Source organism: Ambystoma mexicanum, chromosome 9 (assembly GCF_040938575.1).
Source record: "Ambystoma mexicanum isolate Mex_15411 chromosome 9, UKY_AmexF1_1, whole genome shotgun sequence".
NCBI lineage: Eukaryota > Metazoa > Chordata > Amphibia > Caudata > Ambystomatidae > Ambystoma > Ambystoma mexicanum.
The window spans coordinates 667,254,051-667,270,954 of NC_090931.1; the positions used below are offsets into that span (position 1 = coordinate 667,254,051).

General features: G+C 44.0%; 1 protein-coding gene and 1 pseudogene across 8 annotated transcripts in view; one reads left to right on the forward strand and one right to left on the reverse strand.

The window, feature by feature from the left end:
- The window catches only part of ALS2 (alsin Rho guanine nucleotide exchange factor ALS2), a 1,241,906-nt gene that overhangs the window by 528,160 nt on the left and 696,842 nt on the right, over window positions 1-16,904 (reverse strand). For all 8 annotated transcript variants that reach the window (XM_069615500.1, XM_069615498.1, XM_069615499.1 and 5 more), the window contains 2 exons: window positions 16,482-16,681; window positions 16,282-16,347 (listed from right to left, as the gene is read on the reverse strand). In XM_069615500.1, coding sequence (XP_069471601.1) covers window positions 16,282-16,347; window positions 16,482-16,681 — 266 coding nt within the window. The remainder of the gene's footprint in view (window positions 1-16,281; window positions 16,348-16,481; window positions 16,682-16,904) is intronic.
- On the forward strand, window positions 7,210-7,351 carry LOC138490610 (small nucleolar RNA SNORA49; annotated as a pseudogene).

Below are 16,904 nucleotides of genomic sequence, written 5' to 3' on the forward strand. Positions count from 1 at the left end.
CTTGTCGGGCGGGGTCGTTTCCCGATACAGAGGTTTCATGGATTTTTTCAGCGGCTCCTACCACCTTCCTGGGCGGCCTTGCCGGGCAATCTCGTAGAAAGTGTCCAGAGGATCCACAATAAAGACATAAGTGCATCTGCCGTCTTCTTTCACGTTCCTTTTGCGTTAAAGGTCCTGTAACTCCTCCGATTTGCATTGGCTTTGAGGCTTCAGCCCCCTACAGGTTAGTGTGGGTCTTGACTAACACCCGGGTCTCAAACTTGGACCGATCTGCTTTTCTGTTTTGCAGTCTGTGATCCAATTGGACCACTAAGTCTATATATTCTGAGCACTCTTGGGGCGGATTTACAACTTGGGCCAGGACATCTTTAAGTTCTCCGCGTAGACCTCGATAAAATAACGTGATTCTTTTATCCTCTGGCCACCCAGTTTCCACAATTAGTCTATTAAAGGTTGCAATGTAGGAAAGGAGGTCTTGATTGCCCTGTCGCAGAGATAGAAGTTCGTCATCTAGAGCCTGCCCCTGGGAGTGACGAGCAAATAACCTTTCCATGCTTGCTTGAAATCTTTGAAAATCACAAAGAATCGGGTCATCTTGAGTTACCAGTGGAACTGACCAATCGGCAGCACTGCCGCTGAGATATGACAATACAAAGGCTACCTTGGTCTGGTCATTAGGGAAGGCCCCAGGTCTCACAGGAAATGCAAACGACACTGATTCATGAATACGGCAAATCGTTTGGGGTCCCCAGCAAAGCGTTCGGGTGGGGCCAGCGGCATGTTTCCAGGTAGATTAATCTGCACCGGGTTACTGGAAAGCACAGGAGCGGGGTTCCCTCCGGAACCGGGTAAAGGAGTTTGTCCAGCTTGACCTTGCAAAAGCTGTCTAGCCAGGTCATCCGCTCTTTCCTTTGTTACAATCACTTCCCTCCTGAGAGCATTAGTCTCTTGACGAGCGGCGTGTACTTCGGCCCGTAATTCCCCCAGTAGTTGGGCCAACTGGTCAGTCTCGGAAGTTTCCATAGCGCCTGGGTGGGAATTTGTAGGAAGGCTTCGCGTTCTGTAACGCTCACCTGGCTCCCACGGAGGCGCTGGTCTGGTCTGGGTTGCTGTGGCCTCTTCAAGCATGATGCGCAGAATTCGGACCACCGATTGAACAGGACCCCCAAATCTTGCTTGTCTGGCCCGTAGGAATATCCTTCTGCAGATGAGAAAGGGGATTAACTGTCTGCTGAATAATGTGCTTGCTCCCCCCTTTCCCCTTCGTTCTTCTCGGACTTCCTCCAAAACCCCCGGTTTAAGCTCACCTTATGGTTTGGAAGGATGAACTCTCCATCCTGCTTCTGGTGCAGGGGCGCGCATTCGTCCAGTTACTTCACTGGTTTTCAGAATGGCGCTGGCAAATCCACTTGACTTTAGTGAGCGATACGCCGTAAGTATGAAGATGCAAAAGTTCAAGTGTGAGCCTCCTTTTATGTTGTCTTTTTCTGTCCTTTATTTCAGGTGCAGAACAAAGGTGATGCGTTGAGGGGTTAAATTGCCGGGGTAAAATCAGGTGAGTTAGTGATGAGGGCAACCCCTCTAAATGTCTTTATAATTCCCCAGTAATGTCTTTTGTCCTTTCCCCATAGGGGCCGGGGTGCGGTACCTGCCAGAGATGTGGCGCCGACCCGAGATGTGGAATGGCTCACCAAGAATAGCCGGTAAGTAATATGGCTGAAAATCCGGCTTTCCTCTTGTGTTCCCTTGCTCACCTTTTGTCTCTTCTTCTCTCCCTTAGGTGCGGTGCAGAGATGTGGCGACCGGCACTGAGAGCCGCGATGGAGCCGGGCAGCGTCTCGGGAACAGGTGAGTGAAGCGCGGCGCTGCAGCGAGCAACGCAGTGCTTTTAAATGGAAGTCTTCCTTCAGGAATGCTGGCGTGAAGATTCTGGATGCAGGTAAGAAGGTTGAAATAGTTCTTGGTTTTCACCTTTCTCTTCTCTTATTCCCTTACAGGTGTTCCAGGTTCGAGGCGGGCGTGGCTGGAGTCCAGGTGCAGGAGCAGACACGGTGAGCTTTCAGCTGCTGAGATGCAGAACAACGCGAAGCACGTGTGGCTGTCCGGGCATGGCTTAAATAGCCTTGGAAGAAGTTCCAGTTGAGTATTCTTCCATAGCCCCACTCAAGTAACAAAATAGTTCCTTCAGAAAAATAGTCCCTCCTAAGCCTCATTTGGCTTGGTTCTTCATGCAGCATGGTCTGCTTCAGGTAAGTGCACCAAACACTTCCCCTTATGAGCCTGGCGCCTATGGCGCCAGGACTGATGTCCAACATGAGCCTGGCGCCAACGGCGCCAGGACAGAGTCCAAAGAGCCCATATAAAGGGCCGCTGGCCTTTTACCCGGGGGCGTGATGCCTGCTCCCGGGGGTGCTGGGCCTGGCCTGGTGCTCTGGGGGTAGGCATCATGACAAAGAAGGAGACCGGTGTGGCCTTTTCTTCGACTTTTTTGAAGAAGACGACTTCCTAGATCTACTCCTCGACCTTGATTTCTTCGATTTATGATGTATTTCACTAGACTCAGCCGGCCCTTAATTTCTTCTCGAAGAAGACTTTGAGGACTCCTCCCCCACTGCTAGTTTACCTCTACGTTCCTTTATCGCTTTATTGGTCATCGCCTGACAGGAACCACACTAGTCTATCCGATGGGCGGGACCAAGGCACCAGAGGCAATTTCAATGGTGATCTGTTATCGGCATCTTCTTATCGCATTTTTGATATTTCTTGAAGCCAGTTTTAAGCATAGAAGGGTTTGATACGAGAACTGAAGCGCCGGTTTATTGGTACGAAGCAAAAGCTATCGGAAAAACGGAACTGAAGCCAACGGGCATGGCTCAGGCCATTTATACTGCGGATGACGTGGACGGGTACCGCCGAGGGATATCGACGCAGCAGACTCCAGCAGAGCGCCCTCTGGTGGAGAACATTTTTTCCTAAGCAGCAAAGCTGATGGTAAGGATATATCTAAGGTGAGGAATACGTGGGAGGACACAATCCATTTGAAATTGAGGTTGTGGATCATTGAGAATAGGATACCAATCGGAATTCACTGAATCCTGGCAGCACAAATGGTAAACTATTAGCTAATACATTAACCAGACTCACAAATCAATAGAATTAGGGATAATCACTTATTGGTAGATGGTTTAAGAATAATTTTGGCATAAACACATGGTATTCATATTAATTTCTAGAGAGCGTTGGTGGCGGACACAGGAATGTGCCGGTGCATTTGAATTCGAGTTAATGCATCACTGCTAATTCATGCACTGGTTTTATAATATTAGTGTGCCTTTCTATTGGACAATATGGAATGTATATTGATTGCCAATGTATACATTCTTTTTTTTCTTTCCTCTTTTCCATGTGACTCATCGCTGGTCTGTCTGCTGGTTTGTACTTTTGTAATTTGGATATGATTTTGCTATTTCTGTATAATTTGTATTATAACATAAAAGGCCTGACGAAGACCTATGTTTACAAGGTCGAAACACGTGTTGTCGATGGCTGAATATTAAAGAACAATTTGTGTATTTAACAAGAACTGATTATTAATTAACATTGGATCTGATTACTGTATACATTAGGATAAGACTTGCTGTATTTAGTGTGTGGTGCATTGGGTTGCTATATGGTTTTATGTAGTCCTCAATAATGAAGCATTTGCCTTTGACACCTGATTTTTCCTTCACTCAATCACGCCGCTTATTCCGGGACTTTTTTCATCTTTGGGGACAAAGCTTATCCCTGGTTGCCCATTAATTGGGCAGGGGGTTGTTACATGGGATATGTCCTACCTGCTGTTGGGCATACCTGCACCTTCCCAGCACAGCCCCACCTGAAAAGAAGCACTGCTTTGGAGGGGTTTGTTGCCGGAATGTGTTACTTTATTCCAGCTCTAGGGGCCAATTTGAACTGGGACTGCCTGACCGGATTGCGACTGACTGAGGATACGGAGAATGCCACAGCACATTCCCTGATACTACTGTCCTGTGAGCAAATTGCCATCCGAATTATGGTTCTCCAAAATCGTATAGCCCTGGACACCTTCTTAGCCTCACAAGGGGTGGTGTGTGCAATTGTGAAGAGCGAGTGCTGCAGTTTCATAGATATGGACACCCACATGCGTCTCCACACCAGCCATGAGGCCAAGTGGACCTTGAGGTCGCTGGTAGTGAGTATTCTGGGACCAGTGGGTTTATCCATCGGCCAAATCCTACTCATAATCCTGGTTCTAATCCTGAGTCCGTCAGGTAAAGAGTTGCAAATGTCTCTATTATCGCACATGTACCCAATGCTCAGAGGTTCCCCAGATCCCTCGCTGATTTTCTGTCACACTACAGAAGCAGTAAAATGTTAAGGCTTTCCAGAATGTGAAGTTTATTCCCCCAAAGATGTAATGGATGAGACTGGAGTGAAGGTCTTATAGGTGGAAATTGTCGGGGGGGAACTGGGATTGGAAATGTGTGATGACCCCAGTGATCACTGTAAAGCGTTACAATAATGCTCAGCAAATTATTAACTGCCATGTTTAGCAAGTGCCTTATAGCCATTGTTGTGCGAGTCCTATGTTCTAATGTGCATGTCCAAACCTCAAAGGTTTTACCGCTTAGTACTTAGCGATGGTTCCTTCCCCAGTTCTCACCTCTGGCATATAGAAGCGTATTTTAGAGATCACCTTTCCTAGGCAAGGTGGATTTAGCAGATGGAAGAAGTTGTACAGTACGCGGACTCGCATGCACCAAACCGTGTGTGAACTGTAGAAGTAGCATACCTAGCAAGACCAGAAATGTATCACTATTTGCCTTCCATCCTGATTATGCCTTCCTGAACATAAGAACGCAAACTGTGCCTAAGAACTGTATACTGAGTCACTGTTCACGCACCTGAAACCGTGTTTCTTGACAATATTATGTCATGTCTGAGCCTCCCTTTCCATTGAAATGCACGTGTGCTTTCGTGAATAAAAGGTTGGTGCCAGGAGCGGAGGGAGGTTGCTGTGCCATGTCTCGTTCTGTCGTTGGGTTGTTGTTGTCCTTTGTACGCTGGCTTTGCTGATTGCCAGTAAAAGGTGTTCACCAATCCACTGGAAGAGTCTGAGGGTGTTTTTCCACAACAGTTGTAAACTATTTTTGGTGGTTGGTGTGGTTGGAAAATGTTTTGCCTTCACCCCACATTTTGCGTGTGCCTTTCCCTTTCAGTTTAACGGGGGTCAGGGGGACAGTAACTATAGACTCCCCATCATGGTTATAGGTGTGGGGAATACCGTTTTTCTCTCTTCAGGTCCCCTTTTGGTGTGGGGAAGTTGGGAGTCCTTTCTGTGTATCTAGTTCCTGTACTGTGAAGGGATGCACTTCGCCCTATCTTTCTATGTGATATATTAGAGGGTAGTAGAAGTCTTCCATGACTGTCCTTTTACAGGCGTGGTAAGCTTTTCATTCAAGTGCTCAGTTCCTTCTCATAGTCTGCCTGTCCCATGATCTATAATTGTGTTTCCTGGATCTGTTCCCTGTTTTCCCCCACAGTGAAATAAGAAAAGTGGATTGTGGGACATGACAGGCATTAAGGATCCAGTAATGATCTTTTTGGTGCTTGCATCTAATAAGAATCTCATGCTGTGCAAATTCCGCCATCTAGTGATTTGTCCAGAGTATTACGAGTACTTTGTAGGCATCGACATGGGCATTCCTGTAACTTCATCTCTCTCCTACAGGCTCCCACAATGTCCGTCAGTGCCTACGTTCTCAGATTATTTTCTTTCAATGTGTTGGACTGAGAGCAGGCTGCATTAGTGCCAAGTGTGTTGTGGGTGGATGGGTGTGGTCATGTAATTTTAAACAGATACAAAGACCAGAAAGCTATTACTCGGTAAGTAATGCCTTCATGGTACGTGAGGCTGTTTAGATTCACAAGATGTATATAGAAGAAGCCATGGTAGAAAGCCATGGTAGAAAAATAAATTGTGAAGGAGTGCTTGATACACCTATAAATACTCTGTAGTCTATTTATATATGCAATAGGGTTATGTAAAAGTGTGCACTCGATGTTGCCGTTTTACAGATAATGTCTAATGGAACATTAGCTAGGAATACAAATTTAGCTTAATTTCCATGGAGGTGTGAGTCCTTTGGGTTGCTGCAAGTGTCCTTTGTGCCAGTCTGTGACACCCCTGAATGCAACAAAAAAAAATATGTAGCAATGCTGGATTTTTTACTGAGCTATCATCCTGACCTATGCAAATTAGGCTTGCATATTTGTATTGCTCTGTCCATGAATAACATCACTGCTCTACGCATGTACAACCTGTGCGCAAGGACCTTTCTGCCAGAGACTGTGGTCCTTGGAAGAAAGCACAAAGTTCAATGGACTAGTTCATTGGAAATTTAGAAATTAATTTAGGTGAAAACCTAGAGAGTTCTAAAATCCATTTTTCCCTGAATATTGCTCAAAATAACTTATTCACTGATAGAGCCTGCAGTTCACATACTCATCTCTTGGCTATGATAACAAACAAAAAAGCTCTTTGCATGTGAGATGTTTTAGGGAACATGTACGAGTAGATTGAAATGGAGGAAGCATCAGTCTGTATAAGAGCAGGTTGATCAATTGGCAGGTGTATACTTTTACCGCTTTCCATGAAGTCTTCAGCAACTTGTCATTTCCACCAAGAAATGTTGAAATGTAGTGTATGCCACAAGAGCTGCAAGAGGTACCTTTAGAGAATTGAAAACTAACCCAGAGTCCAGTACGTATAGCATGAACATGACAATGGGCCTCAATACGGGTCCGACAGTAACCGTGCCGGTGATACCGGTGGGTTGCCCCTGGACCTGTAAATATTTACCGGTGCCTGACTTCCCGGTAACACCAGGGGATCACAACTCCGGCGGACCGGAAATTCAGGCACCGGCAAATTGTAAATCCCCATTACCATAGAGTCCTTTGGGACTCTAAGGGAATGGGGACCATGGAACCACTAGCACCGTTGTTAACGGTGCCGGTGCTTCGGTGAAAACTCTACGACGTGTTTCCATTCCCACATCCGGATCCCATGTCGGATCTCTCGACGGCGACGAAGAGACATTAGACATTGAGCCTCATTACCGGTTTGGCGGTAGCCATGCCGCTATTGGCGGCATGGCTGCCTCCAAAACCGGGTCTGGGTCCGGCTTCCCTGAATGGGGAATTACTGGGCCATTCTGAATTTGGAGGGCCCAGTAATTCCTGCCTCAGGGAACACGGGCCTGTACCTTCCCCGTTCCCATTCAAGCCCCTATAGGGCTCAATGGGAATGGGAGAGGGAGCTGACAACGGGCCGAATACGACCGGCCCGTTGTTAGCTCTCTGGTCCCCTCGCGGGACCCGGTAACAATGCCTGGTTTTACCAGGCGTCCTTACCGGGTCCCGCGAGGGGACCTCATAATCAGGCAGAATGGGAATAACGGGTCTGCATCCATTAGCGGACCCCGTTAACCCATTCCGCCTGACTTGTAATGAGACCCATAGTGTCCCTAGGCACACAGTCCGAATCAGAGTCCGGCAGCTCACCCTCTTCAGGATGGGAACAAGGGCGTTCTTCACTCATCGGCCGAGGTGTTGGCAATTCAGTTGCCACCGTCGAACGCAGAGGGACACCTGCCGCGTCGACGATAGGGGCCACTGGGGCCACACTCAGAGGAGGCAATCTTGAATCTAGTTGACCCAACAAGGACTGTAGTGTAGACAGGACCTGGAGCGACAGCATCGCCTACGGGTTCACCAGAGGGTAACTGGATGGACCAGACCCCCCCCCATCGACGTCGAAGGCCCAACACACCTGCAAGCCGAGGCCTGTCGGATTCACCACCGGCTCCCGTTCATCCTCCACCGATGACACTGAAAGGGCCGCCTCATGCTGTAGAAGAGTGTCAGGCACAAGGGCGTCAAAAACAGAAGGCTGCTATGCCCCACCCAAGTTGTCCGTCCACGACGAGAACCTCAGGCCTTTTTCAATCACAGCCGACGGAACCGAAGACACAATCGTGGAGGCAGGCACTGTAGCTGTCAGCGAAACCGTCGACAACGGGACTCCCGTCGACTATGACGTAACTGGAACCGCCACCTGTGGCGTTGTTTTTTCAGGCGTTTCCACCCGTTTGATCCCACTGGATCGATGCTTCGACGACTCTCTACTGAAGGATGACCTACGATGGTCTCCTGAAGAGGAGCGTTTGGAAGAGTCCTTCTTGTCTTTCACCAATGAAGATGTTTTCTCGGGCCTTCCCTCCGACCCACGGGACTGGTCCGAATGACCATGCTTGGAAGACGACGGCACCCCCTTCGGCAGGTGTTTGCCCGAAGAGGCGCGACAACTCTTCTCTGTACCAGAAGGCCGAGATTTCTTAGTCGGTGGTTCAGCTGACACTGACCGGCGAGGAACTGTTTTAACTGGTCTCTCAGACACCAGGCTGCAAACCGATACCATCTCAGATGAAGGGTAGATACCCTCATTCAGCCAACACACCAACCGCCGATTGCGGTCCTTAAGCGTTTTCTGAGAGAATCCTTTACAGATGTCGCAGGAATCGATGAGGGTAGAGGCAATATAGGCAGTCCATGTGCCTGTCCCCCTCATACACCTTCAGCCCGCAAGTCGCGCAGGGCCGAAACAAGCTTTTCCCGAAGACATTGAGAAAAACAACCACAACACACCACACGTGTAGAATCAGAACCAGCACGAGGTGATCCCAACACTTTTGGAGACGGTTGAAATCTGAAGGGAAGCCGCACAGGCGGGGCTATTTATACCTTACGTCCTATTGGTGGTGGCTAAAGTACCCAAAAAGACGTTGATAGGACATTAAAGTGTCGAAGTTTTCCAGGGGAAAACGCTATTTTAAAAACAACCGAGGTTCCCAGCCTGACGACGGGGAATATTCACAGCATGTGAATCCATGAAAGATCCAATGCTGGAGAAACAGAATAACTGGTGTTCCTCCGATAACACAGATTGTATTGTCATTGGATGTGGTTTAAGCAGCTTACCCTTGTTTTTTAACAAAAATATACATTTGCGGAATATGTCTTCTTTTAGAATAATTGTGAACTGACTGTTTCATTTGATTATGTATTATTTTCTCCATGTGTTTAGTTCTGTTTTTAAGGCAGGGCAGGGCAAAACAATATCAAATGCTTTAACGTCTCATCATGTTCATAGCACAGTCTGCACGTCAGATTTTTTTCGGAATCTTTCTGCCACCGCTTTACTACCTCCTTTGTCTTGAATTGATTCAGGCACATTTTCATAAGCAAGTTTCTTCAGTATTTATCAGGAAATTTAATCAGATAATCCGGAATTTTGTTTAGGGTTCTAGACTCAACTGGCATATTTTGCATGCTTTGATATTTTATTCTTAGGTCACATGTATCCATCCAGTCCTGTTGCCATGGTTTTTTCTTCACTAAGTACGGGTTACTTTCCAGTGTGTTTTTATCAGTGGCCAGATCGCTTAACACACCTTCACAGTGCTCCACCCAGGCCGTCAAGATTCCATCACTTGGTCCACAATTTGGTTTTTCAAATATCTTGAATTGCAGAGGGCCGTTCTGCATGATCATTTTGCGGTAGGTTGTCGAAGAATTCCACGTGACTCTAGCATTAATGGATAGTAACCCCAACTCATACCTTATGCAAGAAGTTGGAGTGCCTTTTATGAGCCACGGGACTTTGGACCAAAATATATTTTCCATTGAGGACCAGATACTTGCTGGGCAACCCAGGGCACACTCAGCTCTGTGTATCATCGCAGGCACTGCCTTTTGATTATAAATGTTTAAAATAGGTTTATTGTATGCTTCCCAAACTTTTTGTTTAGAACTGCAGCTTGTATAGCCACCTGCCTACATTTACTTTTTATGTTGGCAACCCACAGGGTATCATTTATACTAGAACTAATCAACATACCCAGGTATTTTTCCTGATCAACACACTGTATAAGTTGCTTTTGCAGGTGCCAGTGAAACTTTCTCTCCTTGCCGTTTTTATTCCTTCTCAGATCTTGAATTATAGGTACTTCTGATTTCTTTGGATTAATAGTTAGACCATTTGCTGCAACATATTGTTCTTAGACATGAAGTGTGCTCTGCAGACTGATTGGAGTCACATCTAACAGGACGAGATCATCTGCGTAAAGTAACCAGCTTACATGTGACCCATGAATTTTTGGAGGAAATTATGCCATGCTTTCGAAGATTTCTCCGATGTCTGATAAGAACAAATTGAATATTGTTGAAGCCAATGGGCAACCTTGCTCGACTCCCCTGTATGTTCTTATGGGTTTAGATAGATTTCCATCTTTCTCAAGTCTAACTTGGATTTGTGTATTCGAATGTAGATCTTTTATTGCCATTATTAAACTTGGCTGACAATACCAATTGATCATTTATTTCCAGAGAAGTTGTCGATCAACACTGTCGAAAGCATGTGACAGATCTATAAATGCCAAATACATTTTTGATCCCTTTCTTATTGCTTCAATTTTCATGATGTTAATAAGCAATAGGTTCAGCACACACCCCAAACCGCGGACAAAACCAGATTGTCGGATATCTAGGTGTTGGGTAGAAGTTATCCACTTCATAAGAAGTTGTTGTAGTTGTGAGGCATATATTTTTCCTAGCACATCCAGCAATGCGATTGGATGATAATCCATCGGATTGGCTCGATTGCCTTTCTTGAAAATGGGTACAATTATTGCGTTCTTCCACGAGAGGAGTATTTTTTTGCAAGGTTATATTTGCAAATAGCAGTGAACAGAACTCTGCCCATATATCTGGGTTCTGTGTCAGAATATAATTGGACATGCCGTCAGGGCCAGGTGTCCTAGATGAGCAAATTCTTTTGATATTGCTTAGGATGTTCTCTTTTTCAAATTCTGTTTACCACCTCTTTACAGTTGGCAGTGGAAGTTCCTTTACTTGTCCCCTCTTTTCATATAGTTTGCCAAAGTGAATTACCCACTGATCCTCTGTCACCATATTGGTTTGTAAAGCTTTTTGAATGTTAGGATCGTCGGTTATGATTTTTCTGGAATTCAGATGAATTTTTATTTGTGAGAGACTTCTGCATGTGTTCACTTTCGTTCTGTTCAATGATTGTTCTATAGGCAATTAGCCAATTCTTGTACTTCTATTTGATTTTGTACTTCTATTTGATTTTGTACTTCTATTTGATTTTTTTATCTTCTACCCAATGGGACAGACCATTTAGCAACTTATTTTTTCTCAACTTATTTTTCTCAAGTCTCTATGCATCTCTCGTATTCTTATGGCAATATCGATGTCAAATAGATGCTTTGGTTTGAAGAGCTGTTTACGCTGTCCTTGCGAATACGCTTTAAATTGCTCTAGCAGATGACCATACTCAACATTTTTGTTGTTACTTTTATCTCTGTACCCATCAAATACTATTGATGCAGAGTTTTATGGAAGTCGGCGACTGACATTTTTACCAGATTATGGTCACTTTCAGGCATGTGCATGACATGCAGCGAAACCACTTGTTCAGATAGATGACCAGATACAAAAATGTAATCGAGAACTGAGGTTTGTGTATCTCTCTTCCAAGTTGGATGGGGAAGCACGTCCCCAGCAGTATTCCCATTGAGCATAACAAGCCCTCTCAAATCCATTTCCTCATTCCAGTATTTTGCCAGTTGATTTTATTTTGAGTGCGACTGCTTATAATCCATTGTACAACTCACATTAAGGTCGTCACAGAGCACGATGTTTGATCCTCTATCGTCTACCAAGATTTCATCAATGACTTCCGTCACGTTGTCTACAAAAGTTATTGTGCCAGCCTCTTTATGATGCCAATACAGGTTGATGATATACATCTGTCTTTTTCCATTTTTTGTGTTACTTTTCTTCTCAATTGTTGTTACCTGTATATATCGAGTAATGTTCTTAACATTACAAATATAATAGCCCGAGCTTTTTTGAATAAGAGTCAATAGCCCGGCTGATGGTCGCCCCTTAGATCTTCTAATCGCTGGATTCATGGCAATTTGGAATTCATCATTTATCAGGCAAATATCAAGCCTAGTTTCCTGTAGGCACAATATTTGAATTGCCTTTCTGAATCCGAGTTAAATAGATGGATGAATCCTCTGGTATTCCAAGTTCCTAACCAGAGTTTTGCCACTGCCTTTTTTTCTTGGCATTACCTGTGACTATGATTCCCCGGAGTTTTGGCAAGCCAATTCCAGTTGTCGTTACTCTTCTCCTCCCCTTTATCATCTTGATTGCGAGTTGAGTCATTCGTTGAATTCGAGTTACATTCAACTGTGATTTTCAAATGCTCTCCAACCAAGGCATCTTGAAGTGCACCCTCAACTTGACAAAAGCTGGCTTGTTTCCATCTCTAAAGTTCCAAGTACTCGCATCACCCATCTGAGATTCCGAAGGTTGGTCTTTGAGGCCATCGTTCTTTTGTTGAGACTTCATTTGTTTATGTCCTTGATTGTTTTTGAACAATTGTGAATCAATTCCAATTTCGGATATATCAAAACCATATTGTTGCAGAACATGGGCGGCTTCCAACAAGAGTTCACAGATCAGTCTTGAGTCAAGATGTAAACAGACTGTCACACTGGTGTTCTTCAACAAATTCTACTGCCTTAATGTCAGCAGATTCGATAGTTCTAAGCGTAGGAACATGATGCAACAGTCGGAGAACATTGTTTCTATTCAAGACTAATCCGTCGTTTATAGGCAGCATACGCTCAAGAATTAATAAGTATTTGGAACCTGGTTTCTGCATTCTTTCATTTCCTTTTAGTTTGCTTGCTTTTTACCAATTATGGCGACAGTTTTTTCAATTGTTTTTGATTTTACATCCACATTTCTGGTTTTACCTCACAATTTCCATCAGATTACCTCTATTCTGACTCCATAGGTTTGGAATTTTCTCCAAGATCACCTCGGGGGTCGTGGAGAATTGCAGCGTCTGCCCATACTCCTTTCTTTTTTTTCCTCCATTGTAAAGAAACACCTTTCTTGGACTTTTATTACATTGAGTTTAGGACGTTTTTTGGGAGTTCTTTTGTGGGTATTAGTGATGCCTGACCCATACTCCTTTCCCTTTTTTCCTCCATTGTAACAAAACGCCGCTCTTGGGCGTATGCTGTACTGAAAATTTAGACAGATCTTTTGGGGGTATTAGCAAACAAACCTGTCTTATTTTTCCAGCTGGATCATCATGTGTCATCTGTATGTCCTGCTCTAAAGCATCGGAGTCCTCTTCATTGTCACTAAGAAGTTATCTGGAGGCACAGAATCCCTGTCAACCTCAGTTTCTTCATTATTATTGCATAGTGTTATCAGCTCGTCCAGCTCAATGTCCTCAACATTTGAGCAATCTACAATGGCCTGGCTGCCTTCTGTACCAGCATCAGAAGAGCCACCATTTACTTGAGTCAGTGGTAATTTTGCATTCGTGGCGTTAACTGTAACATTCACCGTTTTTAAGTTTCTCAGGAATTTTTGAGAGTTGTTGTTTATTCTATTTCTTGCCTTCCTATGAGTTGTTTTTTTGCTGTTGAACTGTACATTTGAGCGGTTCTTTTTCCCATTCTGTTTATTGGAAAAGATAAAAAATATTCCTACAGCCTGCTTACTCGTAATGGGCACATCAGTCAACCTAGGCTCGGGGTTTCCAATCCCCCCTTTGCCGTTGGGTACAGGTACAGGTTTGCTTATCTTCCTGTTTCTCGGCTTGATCAATATTCATATCATCTACTACGATAACAACTTGGTCTTAGCTCTTAGTTACTTCCAGCTATTTTTTTTATAGATTGTCACACCTTCTGAGGGAAATAAATACCTGAGAATTTGTTTGGTTTGTCTCAACTTTCTTTTTGTTTAGAAACACCTTGTGATAGAATTACGCTGACATGGTTGCATGAAATATGACTGCCATTCATATTTGTTTTGCTCATCAATTGCGAGTTCTGATGATGTTTAAGCACCTCCATTGCTTCCCGGGCCACCTGTGCAAACAATCTTTTATCCTCGCAATTATTTTGTCCCAGTTCCATTGACTGTTTTATAGAACAGTCAATGCGTTTGATATCTTCCATTATCTGAATTTTATTAATGTTAGTTTGTACTTCCAGATTTACTAATTTTGAGTTTATGAGTGCAGTCAAGGTTGAGAGATCCTTAATATTGTCATTTAGCTGCCCATACATTAAGTATGGGACTATTGCGAAGGTCATATTGACATGATTATTGGTTGTAATTCCTGTTTGATTGATTTAACCATTTCCAGTTCATTCTATGTGGGCTCACACCTGCACGGTTTACCTTTATACCCAGTGCGTCTAATTTTAGGAAATGGATGCTCAATAAAGGAGGAATCCACTGTAGTTTCATTGGATTCATTTGAAAAGGATTCAATATACTCATGTTGTGATGAGCATTCTGTTAATTCCTTTGCTTTTGTCTGCCGTGCCATCGGAGAGTTCTTCTCAAAGACTTGCTCATCTTGAATTGAAAGTTCCATTTGTAACAACATGTATTGATTTATTTAACTATGTGAGCAGATTATGGTTTCAGAAGAGCTTGAATCCAAACGTCTACATTTCAACAATCTTCTCTGTGAATTTGTTGCATTTTCTTCAGGATGTCTAGAAAGGTTGCTATTCCGCTGTGTCCGTATTTCAACTTCTGCAATTTGATTTCCTTCTAGAGTGACACTTCATTTTCTATTCAGATCTTTGTTCATTTGAGTTAAATCTTGCAGTAGTTTATCCACTACCGACAATGATTTCCTCCTCTCATTTGGCGCCAAAGAGTTAATTTCCACTTCTTTTTCTCCTTCATTTTCCTGTGTGTCACTGTAGAACACATCATTGCATCCTGAATACAACAACCCGTTGCCTTCGTTTTCACCTGACGACACATTCTGTCGACACAAGTCTGTTGAACCTTTGTCCATTATGTGTTGTGGTATCGTGGATATGGCGGGGCAATAAGTGTTTTCTTCACTAAGCGGTGCAGTTCGTACACAATTTAGAGGCTTTTCCACACCCTTAGAATCTCTCCATTTCTGTTCAGCTCTCCAGGCGAGAACACGCATCGCCGGCACCAAACACTCAAAAACCAAAACCAAACAGTCCATTCTCTACAAAGGGTACGAACACGTTAGACTCGCTCTGTGGGGGGAAACTACTATGGCTTAGAAGTCCTTTACCAATTTCCAACCTGCCACGCATACCACACACACAATTTTCACCCAGCGAATTCATTCCTATTTTTTCACTCCTGTCACTCTGCTTTAAATGAATCATGCCGTCAGTATTAAGAATGCCTTGCTGATCGCATGCACAATTATACAGCTGTTCGCACATGAACTTTTAACGTGTCAGTAGGTGAATGTGTTCGACTTTCACCATTATTAGTAAGGGCATAATGAGAACTGCAGGCGTCGCCATAAGAAAAATTGGAACATGGAAAAATTGTTGTCATTTGAGCTTATAAAGCTCATGGATTTGCTTACTTGCACACTTTCAGTTCTCTGCTTTGACAGGATCGGCAGCAGAAGTACCATAGCGCCAAGCTCTCGTGCTCCCTTTATTAGTCGAGCCCTCATCAGCGGCTACAAGGTTGCTGGAGAGGGCACAGCTTTCATGGTGCAGCAGCCGCAGAACGGTCACAGGAAGGAGGACAGTTGGATACGATTCACCAGTTCTCCAGAGTCTCTGCACCGACTCCGTGCCGCTCCGCTGGTCAAGGTACTTTTAGAGTCAAGGGTCCTCCTCCACAATAATGAAAGTAGAAAACAGACTTTTTTCGTTTTTTTCAGCAACAGGAACAACGAGCAGCGTTCCGCACTCTGCTACTGCTCAAAAGACTCTATATTTGACCTTGTGCATTTTTATGTTAGGTTTTGTTTTTTTGTTTTGATGTTTTCTGTCAGCGCACTGAGGCATCTGAGCGTGTTGCGCTTTATAACAAATAAACTAAACTAAGGGTGCAAAACCTCTTACAAATGTAAAACTGTCTGATCAAAAACAATGAAGTTGAAAAATAAATCACTGGGCTTGCTTTTCACTTCACTATGAGAGTGACGTGATGAAGTTGGGGTATCTTGTACCCTTTAGACCCAACAACTTTCTAAGGTAGGGTTTCCAATACATCTGGAGTCAAAGATGAAAACAGTTTACTAAGTTCCATTTTGAACAGAACTATGTGACTTACCCATCTTCCAGGCCATTCCGGAACATTCCAGTGTACATTCGACCATCAGGCCATTTCAGTATCCCTCTGGAACAGAAAAAGCAATGTTCACATTTTTGCAATTATCAAGAAAATATAATGTCATTGTTTCTTTTCCTTTGATATCATAATAGAAGCCATTCATTGCCCTTATCAATAGAATACACCTCCCCACTACTTACTTTCCATGGGGTTTGCCAGAAAGCCAACGCCCCTCGTAGATTGCATCCCTCAGTCGAAGATCCTTGTAGAAGGTGTATTTGGCTGTACGAGACATGGGTGGGTCTTGCCTCTGAATACTCCCACCAACAGGAGGGCCTGGATCTGATATCCCCCTTAACGCATGATCCACAGCTTGACTAATAGCCCTCAGCCATTTTGTCTGCAACAGAGGAAGCGCTCATTAAAGAGTCTACCAAGAAAACAGGGTTCATTCACTTCATATCGATTAGTCCTCAGATTATTTTGTACTAGAGTATATTATCCTTTTAATTTCTTTTTCTGCGAGTGAGTGTTACTTAAACATTTAAAACACACATCTTCAAAAGGCTTGCCCAATCATTTTTAAGTGTGGTGCTAGTGAATAAACAAAACAATCTCAAAAT